The sequence below is a fragment of the Podarcis raffonei genome, chromosome 4, assembly GCF_027172205.1.
Source record: "Podarcis raffonei isolate rPodRaf1 chromosome 4, rPodRaf1.pri, whole genome shotgun sequence".
NCBI classification, from domain to species: domain Eukaryota; kingdom Metazoa; phylum Chordata; class Lepidosauria; order Squamata; family Lacertidae; genus Podarcis; species Podarcis raffonei.
The window spans coordinates 6,241,222-6,263,574 of record NC_070605.1 but is presented as its reverse complement, the minus strand read 5'-3'; the positions used below and the strand labels follow the sequence as shown (position 1 = coordinate 6,263,574).

The 22,353-nt window shown below is 47.5% G+C and overlaps 1 protein-coding gene across 8 annotated transcripts in view; it reads left to right on the top strand.

Annotated features, from left to right (window-relative positions):
- The window catches only part of ARAP1 (ArfGAP with RhoGAP domain, ankyrin repeat and PH domain 1), a 138,930-nt gene that overhangs the window by 37,317 nt on the left and 79,260 nt on the right, over positions 1–22,353 (top strand). For 7 of the 8 annotated variants that reach the window (XM_053385330.1, XM_053385333.1, XM_053385335.1 and 4 more), the window contains exon 2: positions 11,072–11,822. In XM_053385330.1, the coding sequence (XP_053241305.1) occupies positions 11,155–11,822 (668 nt within the window). In that variant the 5' untranslated portion in view covers positions 11,072–11,154. Of the gene's footprint in view, positions 1–11,071; positions 11,823–17,985; positions 18,155–22,353 lie in introns of those variants that run through there. The other variant, XM_053385337.1, reaches the window with a different exon arrangement.

Below are 22,353 nucleotides of genomic sequence, written 5' to 3'. Positions count from 1 at the left end.
TGGCACTATTACTTCCCTTGATCTAGATGCTATACTCCTATTGATGCAGCCCAGAATTGCATTGGCTTTTTTAGCTGCCGCGTCACACTGTTGGCTCATGTCAACAACAAACTGTCAACGACAGTTTGTCAACAACAAACTGTCGCTGAGACTTCCGGGGTAGCGCCATCGGTAATGGCGGATTCCCTCTGATCCGGAGGGACTGGCTCCACGGAAAACGGGTCTGTTCCGCTATGGCGAATCGGGGACCCTTTAAAAAATCACAGGCGGATGAAGCTTGTGACCATGGGACTCGGCGGGCACCTTTCGCGCCCCCCCCAATCCGTAAAGGAACCCAATTACGGGCTCCGGAGCGAAGAGGGGCAAGTGGCGCGGTGCTGAGAGTCAATCGCTTCTTCCGTGGAGCGAAGCCGCACAGCCGTTGCCGGAGAGCGCTACCTTTTTCCTGGGACAATTTGGTTACAAAAACAACTACCCGTGAGTAGATTAAATTTGGACAATTGGACTTTAAACAACGACCAGTGAGTAGAATGGAAAATTGGATTGAGAAATTCCTTTTAAATTGGCACTGAAGCGGTAAGGTCTAAACAGGAAGTCAACCTTCCGTTTCTTGTAGATAGATTAAAGCAAAGACATGGTAAACTAGAGTTCAGAAAATTTGTTCGCAAAGGATCAACTTTCATCATTTAAAAGTACTGAACCCCCTTCGGAAGCAGGGGAAGAGGGGGGATTTTTCTGGATTGTTTAAACCTGCAGAAGAGAGTGTAAAGAAAAGTAATTTTCCACCGTCTTGAACCTGGGAGCGGGGTGTCAGGACAGAAGCTTTTGGAAAGTTCATTGACTACAAACAAACGTCTTTGACAGATAGTTAAAAGAAGAGAAACATAGTGATTCCATTGTTCCACTTCGTACTTTAAAGGAAAAAATACTGACAAAATATCTGAAAAAGGAAACTTTGTTGTTAAATCTGCTTTTGGAAAAAAAGAAAGAAAAGAGATGGATACAAATAGAAGTTTTTCCCCTAGAGGGAGCTTGTGAAACTGTGATTGAATTTGAACTGGGGAGCTTTGCAGCTGCAATAGATTAAGATGGTGGGAACAGACTTCTGACCTTGCATAACAATGTACTCAGAGGCTCTGGTGCGTGCTTTCTGCAAGACAAGTGCTTTACTGGAACAGTTACATGAGAAGATGGATTTGATGACTGTTGGGATTAGAAACTTTGGACAGGCAGTGGGTATCTATATAGAACCCACCCAGGAACCAACTTGTGCTCTGACAGATCAGATGAGGGAGGAGGTTGTTCTTGGACCTCGGGTGGCAGAGATGGAGGGAGCTGTGGCCCAGCAGGATCATGAGTTGTTGGATCTGATAAATGAACCTGGAAAAAGCCAGATTTGGAGAGATAGAGTCTTATTTGGCTTGGAAATGGGGGGCTGGATAGACCCCCCTATGCAGGGATGTTTTGACTTTCCAAGTCTGGCAATGGGCCGTGAGGAGTTTGGGGTTGTGGGGGTCCTCAACTCTGGAGGGGGTTTGAAACATGTTTTTAAAAACTACATGGAGTTCAGTGTGGACTATGGAAAAGGAGCTGATCTGTCGAGAAGGGACAAAAATATTGTTAAGTTGGAGTTTCCACGAGTGAAAGGAGCAGGAGACAAAGTAAAGCACAGGTATAAATATGAAGAAGATCCGCGGAAGGGACATGGAAGAGACTTAAGGGCCTCGGACATAAGATTACCAGGTTAATGAACTAGATGGATGGGATAGAAAGGACTGACTAAACCCGGGACCAGGAGGAAGAGACGCTGGAGGAAGATTGGAAGAAAGTTTTTAAAAATTTTACTTAGGATTGTTCTATAAAATTAATGAATATTAGAAAAATGTTAGAACGAAATTATTTGGCTTTAGCAGAAATGTTAAAAAGAACTTTGCAAGAATATGTCATGGTTGTGAGAAATTGGTATAAATAAGATTTAAGTTTTAAATTTTAGGGTTTTTTATGTAATATAGGTCAAAATAGATCAAGGTAATTTTATGACAGAATATTATGAAAAATGGAAAGGATTTGCTGTTATAATTAATAACTAGAATACAAAAAAGGGAGGTGTGAGGAGGTCGATGAAATAAGGTCACGACAGTTAAGGATTTGGGAATATTGGATTTGTTTTTAATTTTTTGTGGTTTATTCTTGCTTTTTGATCTTGATGTGTTATGTGTTTTGTTTTTGTTTTTTTGATTTTGATTTTTATCGATTTGTATTGTTTGATTGCGGTTAGTCTTTCTATTATTATTTTTTCTTTCTTCCTTCTTTTTCTCTCTATTTCTTTGTAACTTTAAAATTCTTAATAGATATCATTTAAAAACAACAACAACAAACTGTCGCTGTTTTTTTGTTGAATATATATGCTAGATGGTAATTTATGGACCTAATAGGTATCTAAAGCCATTTGCACATAGCACAATATGTATTTTATCTACGTAATTGTTGAACTGAAATACAATTAAGAAGTATATTAATAGTGAAATACAATTAAGAAGAAGTATATTAATAGTGAAATAATTATTAAGCTCTAACTTAAAATGATTTTTGATTCATAACAAACTTAATAATGCAAACACATTGGCATTTGGCAATAACAAAAGTTCCTTTAGAAACACAGTTAACAGACACTCATAATCTAGTCTCTAAAAACCAGTCTCTGTGCAACCAGTCCATGCAGAATGTAGGCACCCTATATATAGAAAGGAGAAAACCAGTGATATTTTAGGGAGCGGGCGGGGCCCATGACTTACATCCTAGGAGCCTACACAACACAAAACACTGTTGCTGTATGTAGATTTTATTTTATTTGTTTTTCATCTTGTATTTTGGAAATGTACACCCAGTTTTTTCCCCTTTAATTTTTTTTTGGGGGGGGCAAGAGATTGGGGCCCTAATCTATAGCTTGTTTAGCTTATACGTAGATCCGGCACTAGACGGTGTACTAGCTGGAACCCACGGGAGTTTGTAGCGTAAAATAATCTGGAGGGGGCAACAGGTTGGCGAAGGAGCACACAGAGGCCGGACCTTTGCCCTTAGCTCCCTTTCTGCATCAGTTGAGGTTTGCTGGTTTCGGTCGCAAAGGTCATTTTTGAAGAGGCTGGGCAATGCCTCCCTCCTTTGAAAAGCGCTTTGTCACGGGACCGGTTGCATCCTGGCTGCTAGCTCCTGTCCAAGTCCCGCATGGGCAGGCAGGTGCTTGTGGCGACGGCCGAGGGAGAGGGAGCAAGTTGTGAGTCGCTGAATTGTGACTGTGATGGGCAGCCGTTTCTTTTAGCATTCCTTTTTTTAGCTGCAGGAAACTCCTTACGCCCCCACATCCGGCAACTGTTTTGCAACTCCAGCGCCTCTGGAGGAGACGGTGCTGCCCTTTCTTAGCTTGCACCTCGCCTCTTGACCTAGAAGGTTCGGCCGTTCAGATTTAGCCTTCCAGACAAGAGGATTTAGTTGCAGGAGTGTGAAATTTTGCTAAAGGGCTTTTCAAAAGGCCTCGTGGTGCAATGCAATCACTAGAGAATTATTTGTCGGTTTTGCAAATATCACTCGGACAAGCAAGCAAGCAAACAACGGGAATACAGTCATACCTCGGGTTACAGACACTTCAGGTTGCGTTTTTTCGGGTTATGGACCGCTGAAATCTGGAAGTACCGGAACGGGTTACTTCCGGGTTTCGGCAGTCGCGCATGCGCAGAACCACTAAATCACGCTTTGCACATGCGCAGAAGCACTGAATCGTAACCCGCACATGCGCAGACATGCCGCTGCGGGTTGCAGATTCTGTGGGTTGCGAACGTGCATCCTGCACGGATCATGTGTCCACTGTATATTGAATAAGGAAATTGTGTTGTCTTTTAGCAGCAAATAATAAATACGAGACCATATAACACTGGTCCTGAAAGATCTACATTGGCTCACAGTACGTTTCCGAGCACAATTCAAAGTGTTGGTGCTGACCTTTAAAGCCCTAAAGGGCGTCAGTCCAGTATACCTGAAGGCGTGTCTCCACCCCCATCATTCTGCCTGGACATTGAGGTCCAGCTCCGAGGGCCTTCTGGCGATTCTCTCCCTGCGAGAAGCCAAGTTACAGGGAACCAGGCAGAGGGCCTTCTCGGTGGTGGCGCCTGCCCGGTGGAACACCCTCCCACTGACGGGCTGCCGTTCTCCCTCTCTGGGGAAAAGCCCCCAAGCGCCACACACACGCTCCAAGCAGCTCTTTAAAAGGAAAGCTGAGCAGAGCCTGGGATGCATATTTTCATATAATTCTCTCTCAATAATATGCAATCTGTAAACACCCCAGAGGACAGGATCACACTTCAAAACGACCTTGACAGATTAGAGAACTGGGCCAAAACAAACAAGATGAATTTTAACAGGGAGAAATGTAAAGTATTGCACTTGGGCAAAAAAAATGAGAGGCACAAATACAAGATGGGTGACACCTGGCTTGAGAGCAGTGCATGTGAAAAGGATCTAGGAGTCTTGGTTGACCACAAACTAGACATGAGCCAACAGTGTGATGCGACAGCTAAAAAAGCCAATGGAGTACTGTGTCCAGTTCTGGGCACCACAGTTCAAGAAGGACACTGACAAACTGGAACGTGTCCAGAGGAGGGCAACCAAAATGGTCAAAGGCCTGGAAACGGTGCCTTATGAGGAACGGCTAAGGGAGCTGGGCATGTTTAGCCTGGAGAAGAGGAGGTTAAGGGGTGATATGATAGCCATGTTCAAATATATAAAAGGATGTCACATAGAGGAGGGAGAAAGGTTGTTTTCTGCTGCTCCAGAGAAGCAGACACGGAGCAATGGATCCAAACTACAAGAAAGAAGATTCCACCTAAACATTAGGAAGAACTTCCTGACAGTAAGAGCTGTTTGACAGTGGAATTTGCTGCCAAGGAGTGTGGTGGAGTCTCCTTCCTTGGAGGTCTTTAAGCAGAGGCTTGACAACCATATGTCAGGAGTGCTCTGATGGTGTTTCCTGCTTGGCAGGGGGTTGGACTCGATGGCCCTTGTGGTCTCTTCCAACTCTAGGATTCTATGATTCTATGACTTTCCATAATTTTATCCAATCCTCAAATTGTATGTTATGGCCTGTGTCTAAAGAAAAGGACACATTCTACTCATGCAAAAATACGCTGATTCCCGGACAATCCACGGGCCGGACTGAGAAGGCGATTGGGCCTTATCCGGCCCACGGGCCTTGGGTTGCTTACCCCTGCCTTTGACCTTACAACCTTGGGTGACCCTGCTGGGAGTCTGAGATTCTCGACAGCTTCGCTCACAAGGGTTATAGGAAAGTGGAAGCCCACTCACCACGACAATAGAATTGGAGAACTGGGAGGGACCCCAGTGGTCATCTAGTCCAACCCCCTGCAATGCAGGAATCTCAGCTCGTGGGTCCCTGTTGGGGGAAGCAACTGATGCCAGGTGATTAGGAGACATGAACTGTGGAGATTCCCTGTCTGGGACAACACTCACCACTCCCCTAATTTATATCATGGTCTGGCCAGCCAAATGATGGCTTGCCAGGGGAACAGCAAGCCAGTCCCCCCCCCCCCGGTGTATTGTGTTAAAAGAGGATGTTGGGGAAATTAAAATGTCCGCATGGGGAAGGGATAGAGAAGTCAAGGAATCCAGAACAGGTTTGCCACCCCTGCCCTAGGGCACACCCTGGTTAAGATTGGCAAAACCTTGAAAACGTTTCCTCCTTTTTTTGTCTTCAAACTGAAAAACAAACAAACCCCAACCTGTAGACAAGAACGCAGTTGTAAGTTTAACACTGTGCCCGCTTCAAAGGCAGATTTTATATACCGTATTTTTCACTCTATAGGACACACCTTTTCCCCTCCAAAAATGAAGGGGAAATGTGTGTGCGTCCTATGGAGCAAATGCAGGCTTCAGGCAGCTATCTGCAAGCCTTTGGAGCGCTCCGAAGGCTTGCAGATAGCAGCCTGAAGCCTGAAGCCCAGGGAGCACAGCACCAACTGCCGCTGCACTCCCCGGGCTTCAGGCAGCAATCTGCAAGCCTTCTGAGCCCGGCGGGAGTTCCCGCTGGGCTCCGAAGACTTGCGGATAGCAGCCTGTTCTGGGGGCTGGGGTCGTGGAAGCTCGGGCTTCCCCCGTCCCAGCCCCGCGGCTAAAAACAAAGCCGCGCGCAGCTTCTCCCGGCTGGAGAGGTTGCACGTGGCTAAAGAGGTCTGTCTTGGCTTTTTTGCTCTTTGGGGCGGGGCTGGGCTGGGGGGGGGAATAATTTTTTTTCTTTATTCCCCCCCCTAAAAACTAGGTGCGCCCTATGGTCCGGTGCGCCCTATGGAGTGAAAAATATGGTATATATAGATAGATAGATGGATAGATGATAGATAGAAAGATAGCATACACATCCAAGCCTGAAAAAGGGTTCTGTGTCACTCCAAAAGCTTGCACACTCCAAAGCTTGCACTTGTGCATACTTTGAATACTGTTGGTGTAAAGAATTTGCTGGGCGGCATACGGTTTCTCTTCATACTGTCTAGAGTAGACGGGATCGGGTTGATCCGTGAGTCTGACTGGTGGCCAGGCCTGGTGTGGAAATAGAATAGAAGATCCCATGTGCCAGCCATTGCTGTTCATATGATACACTTTCCGGGGAGCAGAAATCTGAATAGGGAGCTCATCCAAACTTACCTTTCCCCCTGTTATTTCCAGGCACAGATCCATTCTTTAAAACTCTGTGTCTGAGCAGTTTTATATATTTTTTTTGCCCTGGAGCTTCCCCTGCAAGACCCTGCTCTTTAGCACAAAACCTGAGCAAATGTCAGTTCAGGTCTTCCAAAGATTGCTGTTTGCTCCGATTCACTTTTAAAGAGCAGCTTTTCGCAGGGAAAGCTCTGGAACTCAGACCTGGAACTTTAAAGCATGAATTTTGGGCTGGAAAAAGCAGAGGAAAGGTTAGGGTGGAGAAGCCTGACATGGTGTGGATGTGACCTTGAATTCAAAACAGCCCTGTTTCTTCCTTGTGATCTATTTGGATGAGATGATCACAGAATCAAGACGTAGAGTTGGAAGAGGGTCATCTATTCTAGTCCAACCCCTGCAATGAAGGAATCTGTCACCCAAGGTGGGACTATAACCCACAACCCTGAGATTAAGAGTCCAACACAGAAACTGCTGATGGGCAAGACTTGAAGGCAGGGTGGATAGAAATCAATGATTTTTTAAAAAAGTAAATATTTTATTTTGGATTTTTTAAAATTTAAATTGAATTTTTTTTATCTAAATTGGATTTTTAAAATAAAATGCTTTTAGAGAAAAAAATATTTCTAAAGATAGTTTTCTACGTATTTAAGTTACAGAGCCTAGGGCTTGCCGATCAGAAGGTCGGCGGTTCGAATCCCCGCGACGGCGTGAGCTCCCATTGCTCGGTCCCTGCTCCTGCCAACCTAGCAGTTCGAAAGCATGAAGTGCAAGTAGATAAATAGGTACCGCTCCGGCGGGAAGGTAAACGGCGTTTCCGTGCGCTGCTCTGGTTCGCCAGAAGCAGCTTAGTCATGCTGGCCACATGACCCGGAAGCTGTACGCCGGCTCCCTTGGACAATAAAGCGAGATGAGCGCCGCAACCCCAGAGTCGTCCATAACTGGACCTAATGGTCAGGGGTCCCTTTACCTTTACCTCTATAGTCCAAAGGCTATTCATCAGGACATAAGGATTTGTTTTAAATTTTTCATGTGTGCTAAAACTCAGTATAAGTTTGTTTGTTTTTTAAAAAAGTTTAACCACATCAGTTAACAAACAGGGATACATATGCTATAATGTTATTGTTTTAGTTAAATAAATTGTTTAAGTTGTTATTAAGGGAATGATTATTTTTCTCCTTCCAATAAAGTACAGCAGAAAAGTTGTCCAAATATAAACAGTTATTAAACCTCACAATAAGTTCATAATTATCAGTCTATGTATTTATAATAGTATAACCAAATCAGTAATTTTTGTTATAACTGTAAACACTACTGTACTCTGAAAATTTATTATTCCAAAAATGAAACCTTCATCTGGTTGTAAATATTAAGTTGATACCAGCAAGAATGAGCCTTTCTGTGAAAAAACGATTTAAATCAAGTCTTACTGACTAGTGATTTAAATCAAATCCGCCCGGCTTGAAGGTGACTTTGCTGTGCTCTGTCTGATTGGCAGGTCCTGCAGATCATCCCCACGCTGTTTGTGTATCTGGTGCTAAGGTGACAAAGCGCTTTGAACCACACAAAGGTCCCATTGTTCCCCATCAGGGCATTCCCCAGATTGCAGGTGAGCATTCAGTAAACAGAAACACCAAACCACTCGCACAAGCTCTTTGTTGGGTCTGTGGATCAGGACCACAGAGGGGTGAGAAGGAGACCTTGCTAATGCTGTAAACTGCCTCTCCAGTCATGGAATCCTTGCATTGTAACTTCAAAGCTTGCAGGCTTCAAAGTTTTTCACACATCCCTGTCTTGAATCCTGGCAGTAAAATCTCCGAGAAAGAAGAAATTCCTAGTTGTCTGAAATTTGCTGTGTGGGGGCCTTTCAACCATGCAGAGTCGTCGTTCGTGCTTCTCAGAGAGGGCTGGAGAGCCCAGCATGGAGACGGAACAGGAGATGGCTTACTGTTCCTATGATCATCATCATAATAATAATTTATTATTTGTACCCCGCCCATCTGTCTGGGTTTCCCCAGCCGCTCTGGGCGGCTTCCAACAAAGATTAAAAATACAGTCATACCTCAGGTTACAGATGCTTTAGGTTGCGTTTTTTCAGGTTACGGACCCACCGAAACCTAGAAGTACTGCGCCGCTGCCGGTTGCGAATGCTGTGGGTTGTGAACGTGCATCCCGCACAGATCACGTTCGCAACCCGAGCGTCCACTGTACATTAAAATGTTACACATTAAAAACTTCCCTGAACAGGGGTGCCTTCAGATGTCTTCTAAATGTCAGGTAGTTGTTTATCTCTTTGACATCTGATGGGAGGGCGTTCCACAGGGCGGGTGCCACCACTGAGAAGGCCCTCTGCCTGGTTCCCTATAACCTGGCTTCTCACAGGGAGGGAACCAGCAGAAGACCCTCGGAGCTGGACCTCAGTGTCCAGGCTGAACAATGGGGGTGGAGACGCTCCTTCAGGTCTACTGGGCCTTTGAGGCCATTTAGGACTTTCAAGGTCAGCACCAACACTTTGAATTGTGCTTGAAAACGTACTGGGAGCCAATGTAGGTCTTTCAGGACCGGTGTTATGTGGTCTCGGCGGCCGCTCCCAGTCACCAGTCTAGCTGCCCCATTCCGGATTGGTTGTAGTTTCCAGGTCACCTTCCAAGGTAGCCCCACGTAGAGCGCATGGCAGTAGTCCAAGCGGGAGATAACCAGAGCATGCACTAATCTGGCGAGATCAGCGTTCGAGTCTCCTAATCTGCTCCCTGGGGTTATGATGGGCTAGACCTGGGGATGCTTTGACGTTTCGCTATTGTTTGGGATAATTGCCTCCAGTTCAGAAGGTGTGGACAGAGTGGGAGCCAAGCCAGGCGTTCTGTCCTAGGAGAAGGCTTTCTCAGTCGCCTTATCTTTGCTTGTTGATCTGAGCAAAAGGTGTATGGGAAGAGAGAGTGGTGCTTGAGTCCTCCATTGTCTTTTGCAGTGTTTTCACGGTAATTCACCTGAAGCACTTCAAGCAACCACTTCCTTGAACAGCAATATTTGGACTTAAATCCAAAGACACGGAAATAAAAGGAGAGCGAGAGAAAGAATTCAGGTGGGCCTTCCCCTCCTTTTTATCTTTGATGGTGTTCTGGTTTCAGACTAGGTGCTTAAATGGCAAAGCCCAGAGTGGCTGGGCCAACCCAGCCAGATGGGTGGGGTATGTATGTATTGTAATAAACGAAAATCTGCCCTTGTTCCCTTATGGGGGACACAAGAGCCCTTCTAGAGTCCTTTGCAGGTTCTCCATCGGTTGGAGAAAATAGCAGAGGCCAACCAGAGACTATTGAGAAGCAAAGCAGCTAGTAAGCCTGATCTTTATTGATCTGTTGCAACAGGGTGCCCCTTTCACACGCAGGAAAGGAGGAGGACCTCGAACAAAGGTGTGCCCGCCCTGATATAGACATTTTAAATTGCCCACCCTGGAGTCCAAGACCACCCCCAGACACATCATACCTACATCACAGAAAGGGCGGTCTACAGCAGAAATCTGAGTGCTTTGTTTATCTCCTGTCTGGCAGGTTACTTGTTTAATGGTCACTTGATTGGATACCCCGGGGAGCCTGGCCAGTCTTTTGTAATGACAAATACTTAGTTCCTGAGCTCACAGGCTCACCCTGTTCACACACAGACATACTCTTAAGACAGGGTTTGTGAATGAAAGGACAATGGGGAGGCTTTTCCATTTTCCTTTGACCTTGCAGAGAAAACATTTGGTCAGTTTGGGAGCCAAAATGGCTCCAGGGCTTCCCTCCTGTGCTGCCTCAGACATGTGGCCCATACATTTATGTACGTGTTTGCCTGGCACATCCATGAACCTTTATTATTTATATAAGAAAGACCTTAATTTTTTTTATTTCAGTATGCATGCATGTATGTATGTACAAACAAACAAACAAACAAACAAGGAACAAATAAAATTTTGCTGGCTTGCTTGCAGTAGTGTCTGTATTTGGAATTAAAAGCTGAAACATGCCTCTCATCAGCTTTAGCCTTTGCTGAACGAATGCCCCATGTGTCTTCACAAGTTAAGCCGGTGCATATTTAGTCAAAAGTTCACCTCACTGAATTCACCGGGGTTTGCTCACAGGCAACCCTGAGCAGGATTGGCGTTTAAGGTGCCGTTGAAAGGCGGGTGGCTTTAAAAGAGGATTCAGAGACAGTGGATAGGTCAGTTGACGAGAGCGGGGTGCTGGCAATGCCAAGGTCGCAGGTTCGATCCCCGCATGGGACAGCTGCGTTGTAGGGGGTTGGGCTAGATGACCGTTGAGGGTCCCTGTCAATTCTACAAGTCCATGTTTTTATCTCTTTCCCTTGCTTCCTTCCCCAGGTGCAGACGCCGTTTGGGGTCCAGCGAAGACGGAGGAGCTGGAGGGATGAAGTGAGGCCTCAGCGGGTGCCCCCTCCGGTGCCATGGCGGATGGGGCCTCGCTCCCCATGGGCGACTGGCTCCGTGCCCTCCACCTGGAGCAGTATGCCGAGAACTTCAAGCGGAATGAGCTGTGGCGCGTCTCGGACTGCCAGCACCTGTCGGACGAGGCCTTGACCCGCCTGGGCATCCTCCTCCCGGGGCACCGCCGGCGCATCCTCTCTGGGCTCCTGAAGGCCTTCACGGAGGCGCTGCCCGTCATGGACGCCCCCAAACTGCCCCCCAGGAGGCCGGTGCCCATGAAACGCAACATCTTCCGCGCCGGTGCTGCGACCGCGGTTTCCTCCACGGAGCAGGAGGCTGGGAGCGACTCTGCGGCAGAAGCGTCGCCTCCTCGCCGGGAGCTGGAGGCAGCTCCCACGCCGCCACCCATCCCTCCCCGGACGAGCTGTCACCCGCCGCTGAAGTTTTCCTCTACTGCTGTGTCCGAACTTCCCGCAGGCCCTTCTCTTTTGGAATTTACGTCGTCAGCAAGAGGCAGGCTCAGCCCGGATGCTGCGGCTGGGGAAGAGACAGGGAACCCTCCCCTGCCCCCTCTGCCTGCCAAGCGCCACCATCTGGAGGGCAAGCCCCCTGCCCAAAAGGCCCCTCCGGTGCCCAGCCGCCCTCCCACGCTGCCCCCCAGGGGCCCACCCCAGAAAGCAGCGGCCAGGTGAGTCCGAAAGATGCAAAGGTGTTGGGCAGGGGGCGTTCCTGGGCGAGGAGATGGTCGCTTCCTTCCCACTGGCCTGCGCTGCTGCAGTGTAGTGGTTGGAGTGACAGTCTGTGACTTGGGGGATCCCCTCTCGGCCTTGTTGCTCGCTGGGTAACCCTGGGGCGGATGCTGAACCAGCGTTCAAAATTTGCCAGGCGCACTTTGAACCTGGCTATTTGCTACTTGTAACCAGGTGAAGATGTTCGGGTGCCAGGATGGCACCTGAGGTCTCCACTGTAATAAACAGAAATCTGCCCTTATTCCCTTATGGGGGACACAAGAACCCTTTTAGAGTCCTTTGCAAGTTCTCCATCGGTCAGAGAAAATAACAGAGGCCAACCAGAGAATATTGAGAAGCAAAGCAGCTAGTAAGCCTGATCTTTATTGAACTGTTGCAACAGGGTGCCCCCTCACACGCAGGAAAGGAGGAAGACCCCGAACAAAGATGTGCCCGCCCTTATATAGACCCTTTACATTGCTCGCCCTGGAGTCCAAGACCACCCCCCAGATACATCATACCTACATCACAGAAAGGGCAGTCTACAGCAGAAATCTGAGTGCTTTGTTTATCTCCTGTCTGCCAGGTTACCTGTTTAATGGTCCCTTGATTGGATAGCCTGGGGAGCCTGGCCAGTCTTTTGTAATGATAAATACAGTGGTGCCTCGCAAGACGAAATTAATTCGTTCCGCAAGTTTTTTCTTCTTGCGAGTTTTTCGTCTTGCGAAGCACGGTTTCCCATAGGAATGCATTGAAAATCAATTAATGCGTTCCTATGGAAACCGCTTGCCAGGCTGGCGATGCGGAGAAGGGCTTTTCTCCCCACCGCAAGCCTTCAGGACAGGTACCGGAACAGAGGGGAAGGCGCGCAGCGCTTCTCCTCTGTTCCCGGGGCTTGGGGTGGGAGGAGGGTTTTTCTTCCCCACCGCCAACATTCAGAACAGCATTCTGAATGTTGGCGGTGGGAAGGAAAACCTTCCTCCCACCGCAAGTCTTCAGGACAGCCATCCGAAGGCTGGCGCGGGGAGAAGGTCTCTCCGCCCCACCGCCAGCCTTCGGAGGAGGTCCGAGGACAGTGGGGAAGACGCGCTGCGCTTCCCCGCTGTTCCGGAGATTTCCCTATGGGCTTTCGTCTTGCGAAGGAAGCCCATAGGGAAATTCGTTTTGCGAAGCGCCTCCAAAACGGAAAACCCTTTCGTCTAGCGGGTTTTTCGTCTTGCGAGGCGTTCATCTTGCGGGGCACCACTGTACTTAGTTCCTGAGCCAGGTCAGGCTCACACCCTTTTCATATCTTAAATGTGCCCTTAAGACAGGATTTGTGAGGAAAGAGACAATGGGGAGGTTTCCCAATTTGACCTTGCAGAGCAAACCTTTGGTCAGTTTGGGAGTCAGAAATGGTTCCAGGGCTGTTTTCCTGTGCTGCTTCAGACATGTGGTTTTTACGTGTTTGCTTGGTACTTTTATTTTATATATATATATATATATATATATATATATATATATATATATATATATATAAAAAATAAATGTAGCTATTTTATCTGCGCAATCAGAACGGATTCCAGGAACCAAAAAGTCGCATCGGAAAAGACTACTTTTGAGCCGCCTGGCACCCAAATGGCAACTAGGCATTTTGTTTTGGCTACTGTAACCCTGGTTTAAGGGGCCATTTGGTACCTAGCCTATATATCTGAGTTTCTAACACTGATCTGAACCTACCCCGCAGGGTTGTTGTGCCGGTTAAATAAGGAGGGAGAGAAGAACTATGTGAAAAGGCGGTGGCGCCTTCCGGGAGACAAAAAACAGCAAAGGGTCTGGTGGCCTGTTTATGATGGCATTGTCTAGGCAAGCAGACTTTAAAAAGGGTTAGCATTTGATTCGAGATTCTGCAACCTGGTGCCCTTCAGATTGTTGGACTACATCTCCCATCAGCCCCAGTTAACTTTCTCGCCCTGATCTGGCCACAGTGATCCATGCGACAGTCACCTCCAGGCTTGATGATTGTAACTCGCTCTACGCGGGGCTGCCCTTGAAGCTGACCCAGAAACTCCAGCGGGTGCAGAATGCTGCGGCAAGGCTCCTTACGGGCTTTCTGCCATGGGAGCATATTCGCCCAGTGCTTTTCCAGCTGCACTGGCTCCCAAATGCACTGGTCAGGTTTAAGGTGCTGGTTTTGACCTTTAAAGCCCTATGTGGCCTAGGACCCTCGTACCTACGGGACCGCCTCTCCTGGTCTGCCCCGCGGAGGATCTTAAGGTCCACAAATGACAACACTTTGGCGGTCCTGAGCCACAATGAGGTTAGATTGGTCTCAACTAGGGCCAGGGCCTTTTCAGCACTGGCCCCAACTTGGTGGAATGCTCTGTCCCAAGAGACCAGGGCCCTGCGGGATTTGACATCTTTCCACAGGGCCTGCAAGACAGAGCTGTTCCACCTGGCCTTTGGTTTGGACTCACTCTGACCCTTATGTTTCCCTCCCCTTATGGTTTTGATCTATGGGCTACTTTTAAAATGAGGCTGCATTTTAAATTGTTTCCCTCCCTTTTCTTTCTTTTTTCCTCCTGTTATGTTTTTATTGTAATTTTACTGGTGTTAGCCGCCCTGAGCCCGGCTCTGGCCAGGGAGGGCGGGGTATAACTAAAATATACTAAATATAACTAAAAAACAAGGGGCTTTTAAGGACAGGCAGAAGAAAGGACTTCTTTGCACAGTGCATGAGCTGTGGAACTCCCTGCCACAGGGCAGGGATGGCTGCCGACATGGATGGCTTTGATAAAGGATTGGACAAATTGGAGGAGGAGAGGGCTGTCCATGGATCCTGGCCACAATGGCTCTGTTCTCCCTCCACGGTCAGAGGCAGAAATGCTTCCCAATGCCAGTTTCCAGAAACCACAGGAGGGGACAGGGATGTTCTGCTCGGATCCTGCGTTTGGGCTTCCCATGCGCTTGGCCAGCTGAGGTGAAACACGAATTCCTACCTGGGCTGCAGTTTGCTTTCTGAGCTACAATCCTTCAGAAACTGTGCAGAAGAGATCTTAAAGAGCGATGAGCATTTGTGAACTGCCACCACTTTGTCCCAAAGAGCAGCAAATCAGCTCAGATGGGTAGAATTTGTTGTTGTTTAGTCGTTTAGTCATGTCCGACTCTTCATGACCCCATGGATGAGAGCATAATAATTATTATTATTATTATTTGTACCCCGCCCATCTGGCTGGGTTTCCCCAGCCACTCTGGGCGGCTTCCAACAAAGATGAAAAATACACTAAAATGTCACATATTAAAAACTTCCCTGAACAGGGCTGCCTTCAGATGTCTTCAGCATGCCAGGCACTCCTGTTTTCCACTGCCTCCTGCAGTTTGGTCAAACTCATGCTAGTAGCTTCGAAGACACTGTCCAACCATCTCATCCTCTGTCATCCCCTTCTTGTGCCCTCCATCTTTCCCAACATCAGGGTCTTTTCCAGGGAGTCTTCTCTTCTCATGAGGTGGCCAAAGTCTTGGAGCCTCAGCTTCAGGATCTGTCCTTCCAGTGAGCACTCAGGGCTGATTTCCTTCAGAATGGAGAGGTTTGATCTTCTTGCAGTCCCTGGGACTCTCAAGAGTCTCCTCCAGCACCGTAATTCAAAAGTATCAATTCTTCGGCGGTCAGCCTTCTTTATGGTCCAGCTCTCACTTCCATACATCACCACTGGGAAAACCATAGCTTTTACTATACGGACCTTTGTTGGCAAGATGGGTAGAATAGAACTTCCTTTTTGAGGGCAAATAGCCGGCGAGGCTGTGACGAAGCCTATTTTTGGGTGATGCTGCCACCTCGTGTTGAAATCAATTCAGCCAAGAACCCAGTGAGAGAAGTAAGTTAACAGGCACGGCTCCCAGGAATGTCTCCTGTTCAAGTCCGGCCCACATTGTGGAATCATGGAATTGCCGAGTTGGAAGGGACCCAAGGGTCATCCACTCCAACCCCCACGATGCAGGAATCTTACAGGAGCACAGATGGGGGTGCCAATTGTCTACATGCACAAGACCCCCCCCAACATCTCTAGTTAAAAGGAAACAACCTTGTCTGAGAACCTGGAGAATAATAATAATAATAATAATAATTAATAATTAATAATAATAATAATAATAATAATAATAATAATAATAATAATAATGTGGTATGTTGGGTTTGTGTGCAGGGGAAACACTCAGTCTTGAATCCTACAAGGTGACCTTGGGCCAGTCATTCTCTCTCAGCCTATCCTACCTCACAGGGTTGTTTTGAGGGTGAAATTGGAGTGTGTTGGGGAGAGAACTGTGTGTTCCACCGTGAGCTCCTTGCTGGCCACATGACCCAGAAAGCTGTCTGTGGACAAATGCCGGCTTCCTCGGCCTGAAATAATAATAATAATAATAATGATAATAATAATAATAATAATAATAATAATAATAATAATAATAATAATATTTATACCGCGCTCATCTGGCTGGGTTTCCCCAGTCACTGTGGGTGGCTTTCAACAGAATATTAAAATACAATAATCTATTAAACATTAAAGGCTTCCCTGAACAGGGCTGCCTTCAGACGTCTTCTAAAAGTCTGGTAGTTGTTTTTCACTTTGGCATCTGGTGGGACGGCATTCCAAAGGGCGGGCGCCACCACATATAAAGCCCTGTGCCTGGTTCCTTGTAATCTCACTTCTCACAGGGAGGGAACTGCCAAACGGCCCTCGGAGCTGGACCTCAGTGTCCAGGTTGAACGATGGGGGTGGAGATGCTCCTTCAGATATACTGGGCCGAGGCTGTTCTGCCTGGGGAAATCCCACGTCTAGCTGTGTTCAGGCTCAGCTTGGAATTTCTCCTCTTTTCTTCAGGCCTTTGGGATGTGTGTGTGCATATACGAAGGGTGTCAGGGAGATATTATCTGCTGCCATTTTTGTAGATTTTTAAAAATGATGAAATGTATTGCTTTGTTGCTTGAGAGCCAGTGTGGTTTAGAGCTTATAGTGCCGGACTGGGACCTGAGAGAGCAGGGTTCGAATGCCCCACTCGGCTATGAAGCTCCCTGGGCGACCTTGGCTTAGCCTACCTCACAGGGCTCTTGTGGGGATCAGTTGAGGAGGGGGAGAACCATGTTGTTGTTGTTGTTGTTGTTGTTTAGTCGTTTAGTTGTGTCCGACTCTTCGTGACCCCCTGGACCAGAGCACGCCAGGCACTCCTGTCTTCCACTGCCTCCCGCAGTTTGGTCAAACTCATGTTAGTAGCTTCGAGAACACTGTCCAACCACCTCGTCCTCTGTCGTCCCCTTCTCCTTGTGCCCTCCATCTTTCCCAACATCAGGGTCTTTTCCAGGGAGTCTTCTCTTCTCATGAGGTGGCCAAAGTATTGGAGCCTCAGCTTCACGATCTGTCCTTCCAGTGAGCACTCAGGGCTGATTTCCTTCAGGATGGATCGATTTGATCTTCTTGCAGTCCATGGGACTCTCAAGAGTCTCCTCCAGCACCAGAATTCAAAAGCATCCATTCTTCGGCGATCAGCCTTCTTGATGGTCCAGCTCTCACTTCCATACATCACTACTGGGAAAACCAAAGCTTTACAGGGATGTAATTGCAAAATTGTTATGCCGTGGTTCGGCTCGTTCCTCCTGGGCCGTGTCCAGAAAGTGGGACAAGTCTAAACTGAATTCTGTCCTCTCAGGCAAAGATCACAAGACGAGCTGGCTGGTAGCCAGATTCTGCGCCCAGATTTGTAGGTACAGATCATCCTCTAGAATAAAATAGCTTACTAGGAAAATGCTGAAGTTGCCCTTTGGGGCGCCTCAGGGTCGATTTTTATGGTAGCCCAAATCTCAGTTGGACGGGTGTATGTATATATCTCAATTTTAACTCATGAGCTATTGCTGCAATCTGCTCCGATTGTATAGTTTATCTTTATGAACCCTGTTTTTATTGTGTTATGTTATGTTATGTTATGTTATGTTATGTTATGTTATGTAAGCTGGTCTTTGACCGTAATAAATTATCTCATCCAACTATCTACCCAGCTCTACCTCTCACACAGGTCCTGTGTGAGTGTCTGGAGACGGTTGTAGGAAGGATGGCAGCGTAGGCCAGTTGGTTTGGCCAATTGTGGTTCCAGGCGGGCAGCGGCAGTTGGTGAGAGCGAAACAGCTTTCCTTGGCAGACTGGAGTGAAGACTTGGACTTGCGAGTCGGTGAAGGGGGGGTGTCAGACGGAGCCGATCGGCAGACCTTAGCGATGTGGCCCCTTCTGGAACACGTCCGACAGATGGCGTCTCTGAATCGATTGAGGTTGAATCCTGACAAGACAGAAGTACTCTTTTTGTGGGACAGGGGGCGGGTGGGTATGGAGGACTCCCTGGTGCTGAATAGGGCAACTGTGCCCCTGAAGGACCAGGTGTGCAGCCTGGGAGTCATTCTGGACTCACAGCTATCCACGGAGGTGCAGGTCAATTCTGTCTCCAGGGCAGGTGTCTACCAGCTCCATCTGGTACGCAGGATGAGACCCTCCCTGCCCGCAGACTGTCTTGCCAGAGTGGTGCGTGCTCTGGTTATCTCCCGCTTCAGCCATTCTTTTGAGATGGTAAATGACTTACTTCTTGAATCGAAGGTCACACGCCCACCTTACCCATACACCAAATATGCCCTTAAAACAGGATCTGTAGGATTTGTTTAGTGAAAAGAACTGGGGAAAGTTTATCAAAGGCATTTGCTTCTGCAGAGGAAACACTTTGAGTCATTAGGAGAGACAAGATGGCTTTCGGGATTGATCTGTGCGCTAAAATAAAGGACAGTGTTTTCAGGGTTTCTTTCCTGAATACCCAAGGTTGGGGAAATTGTTTTCTGTGCAGTGTGTACACCCTTAAAATGTTATAGCAATTACAAAGCAAAAGCCAGGCACTTTGAAACACAGGTTGCTTCTGTCTTGCAGCCCTCTTGTTTCTGAGCAACGCAGATAGTCTTTTCTCACTCTCTCTCTCTTTCGAGGCCATATCCTTCAGAACCTGTCTGTGCAAAAAACAAAAAAGGAGAATGAAAAGAAGTTTCTGCGAGAGGAGGAAGTCTGCCAGCCGTGGGGGATTCTGGGTGCTGTCGCTTTCTCTCTCCCGCTTTCATATTCTCTCTCTTTAAAGCAGCCTGTCCGCTCTCTCTCTCTCTCTGCAATTTTCAGGAAGTCCTATCAGGAAACGCTTTTGCCGAAAGCAACAAGAAAAAGTTTGCTCTGCAAAGCTTGTGGTCTCTTGGCTTTTCCAGTTCATCTGGAGGGGGGCTCCCTTTCTCTCCCTTTCTCTCTCTTTCTTTTTCTCTGGGGCAGCTCTCTGAAGGTGGATCTTTGAGACAAAAGGACAGAAAAGGGGCGCCCCCTTTTTCGCTGCTCTCTTGTGCCCCGCTGGCATTTGGGAGCCAGCCTGCCTGCCACGGGACTGCAGAGGTCTCCGCCTTCACCGCCACTTCCCCCAGGTAACAGATCTGAGGACAAACTTGGACTTGTCTCCTTTTTGCAAAGCAAGGAGCTGAAAGGAAAGCGGCAAAGGAGAGGCATGGCTTTTGCTTTGTGTGGGTCGATGCTGTTAACTCTCTCTGCCTCTTTAGCAGGCTGCCTGTCTGCCTTTTTTTCTGATTTACCGCTATTGATCTCGCCTCCGGGCTGTTGAAAACTGCTCTGTGTCGACATATTTTGGAAGGAGATTTGGGGCTTTTGTGGGGTGGGCGGGGAAAACATCGCCTTGTGTAGGGGAGAGGGAGAAATGTAACTTTCTTGATATGGATTTATTTATTTTTTAAAGCTGCTTGGTTTCTCCCAGTTTGGGGCTTTGTTCCTGGAAGGTCTGAGGTTCTATGAGATTTATATGTGTGTAGAAGTTGGGAAACTTTGTTGACGCTTTGTGAAGAGTCGCTGATGCTCCGAGACTGAGAGAGTACTGGCAGAATCATAGAATTGTGGAATCTGGAGGGATCCCCAAAGATCATCATTCTAGACCAACCCCCTGCAATGCAGGAATCTAAAGTTCCCTGGCAATCACTTATCAGGGTTATTGATTCTGGACTGGGATAGTTTCCCCTGTCAGGAGAAAGATGGGTGAAAGATGACTAGGATTTATTGGGGCTTTTCCAGCTGCTGAAAGGAATCTTTGATAACAAATCAAATGGAAATGTATTTTATCAGTATGGAGCCCTCCCAGCCAGCTGGGAGTTGTAGTCCAAAAACATCTGGCGGGAACCAGGCTGGTGAAGGCTGGGATAGAGAGTGTATGTTCTCCCCCACTCCAAAGTTGGTTATCCCCATGTTAATCAGTTCAGTAGATTGATTAACTAACGTGCCGCCCCCTACTTAAAATTCGAATTATTACATAAAACAATATTGAATAGGTTGGAAAATGCATATGTTGCAGTCTACACAGAAACACAGGGTGTTTTTTCCCCAAGGTTGGCTTTTCACTGTTAACATCAGGATTTCCCCCGATTTTTATTGACAGTTTGATTTTTATTGATCATTTTATTCTTTTATCTCTTTTGTAAAATGCTTCGAGTTTTTTTTTAACAATCAAGCAGGGCATAAATTTTATGAAATAAATAAATATGATTTATTCATATACATATATATATATATAGAGAGAGAGCAGCAATAAATGAGAACATGCCTTTCGGATAAAAAATGTTTTTATACACACACACACACACACACACACACACACACACATATAATTTCCAAAAATCATATAACATATTTTCTTATCTTATACAATGTTTTGGACTTCCATCAACTACAGTGGTACCTCTGAATGCGAACGGGATCCGTTCTGGAGCCCCGTTCGCATCCTGAAGTGAACGCAACCCGCGTCCGCGTGTCTGCGCATGCGCAGGTCGTGATTCACCGCTTCTGCGCATGGACATGATGTCATTTTGAGCTTCTGCACATGCGCAAGCGACGAAACCCGGAAGTAACGTGCTTCATCCCGAAGCTACTTCAGTATGACTGTACATCTGAAGATTTTTCAATCTTTATCACTTAATCTGCATTTCATTAATTTCACTATTACTTTTAATAGTCCTTCACTAATAATTTTCATCATAATTTTCTCTGCAATATTTCGCCTAATCCTCCTTACAAAACTTCTTGCAATCCTGCTAGCGTAATCTGTTGATTACAATTGCTTTTCAAATAATTCACGTATTTACTCCAGTCTGGATAAAAAATGTTTCTTAGACCTACCTCAAAACGGGCCAAGGAGAACTTCAGTGGATCTCCCAAGAGATCTCCCTTTGTGGAGCCACCACTGAAAAGGCCTTTGCCGGAGATGGGGCAGAGAACAGAACCCCAAGTGAAGATGCCCGGGTGCCAGGAAGATGCCTGGCGTCTCCACCATCTGGAGCTGCATGCCTGGGTATCCTCAGATCAGGACTGTTTTCACACACTAGCAACGCATCCTGTAGAATTCTACCAGTTAGATTTTATCTGAACAATCAGAACGAATTTCAGGAACCAAAAAGGTCGTACTGAAATATATGACTTTTGTGCCATCTGGCCCCAAAATGGCAACTGGGCATTCTGTTTTGGCGACCGTATCCCTGGTTTAGGGGACGTGGGTGGAGCTGTGGGTTAAACCACAGAGCCTAGGACTTGCTGATTAGAAGGTCGGCGGTTTGAATCCCCGCGACGGGATGAGCTCCCATTGCTCGGTCCCTGCTCCTGCCAACCTAGCAGTTCGAAAGCACATCAAAGTGCAAGTAGATTGATAGGTACCGCTCCAGTGGGAAGGTAAACGGCGTTTCCGTGCGCTGCTCTGGTTCGCCAGAAGTGGTTTAGTCATGCTGGCCACATGACCCGGAAGCTGTACGCCGGCTCCCTCGGCCAATAAAGCGAGATGAGCGCCACAACCCCAGAGTCGGCCACGACTGGACCGGGGTCCCTTTACCTTTACCTAACCCTGGTTTAAGGAGCCATTTGGCACCCAGCTTATATACCTGAGTTTCTAACGGTCCACAAAGATTGTGCAACGTCACTAAGGCTGGCAACAGCAACACCACTGTGTGGGAATCCCTCGCGGACGACTGCCTGGAGACAGGTTGTGCATCCACAGTAGTGGCCGGAGGAGAAATGACCGCTGGGAGCAGTGCAGAGAGACCAAACACCCAGGTGCGTCTGCATCAGCGCAACTGGACACCTTCAACTGCCCCGGCTGCAACAAAACATGTCTCTTCTGTAACGGTCTCTACAGCAACAGCAGGCGCTGGAACCTCTCGGCAGTTTGACTTCATCCCCAAAGGCGCGTTCCTCCACTGTCTCCTGAGAGGGGCAGCCACCGCCTTGACCTCAACCACCACCTTTCCCCTTCCTCCGAGGCTTCTATCTCCTTTCTCCATGAGCCTAGGCAGCCCCTGACTTGTTGGTTCTTCGGTGATGGTGGTGGTGAAGCGGTGCGCAGTGGGTCAGGCATGGAAGGCGGAGAAGGAGGGCCGAGAGCGGCGGTGGCAGCAAGGCTCGGGCA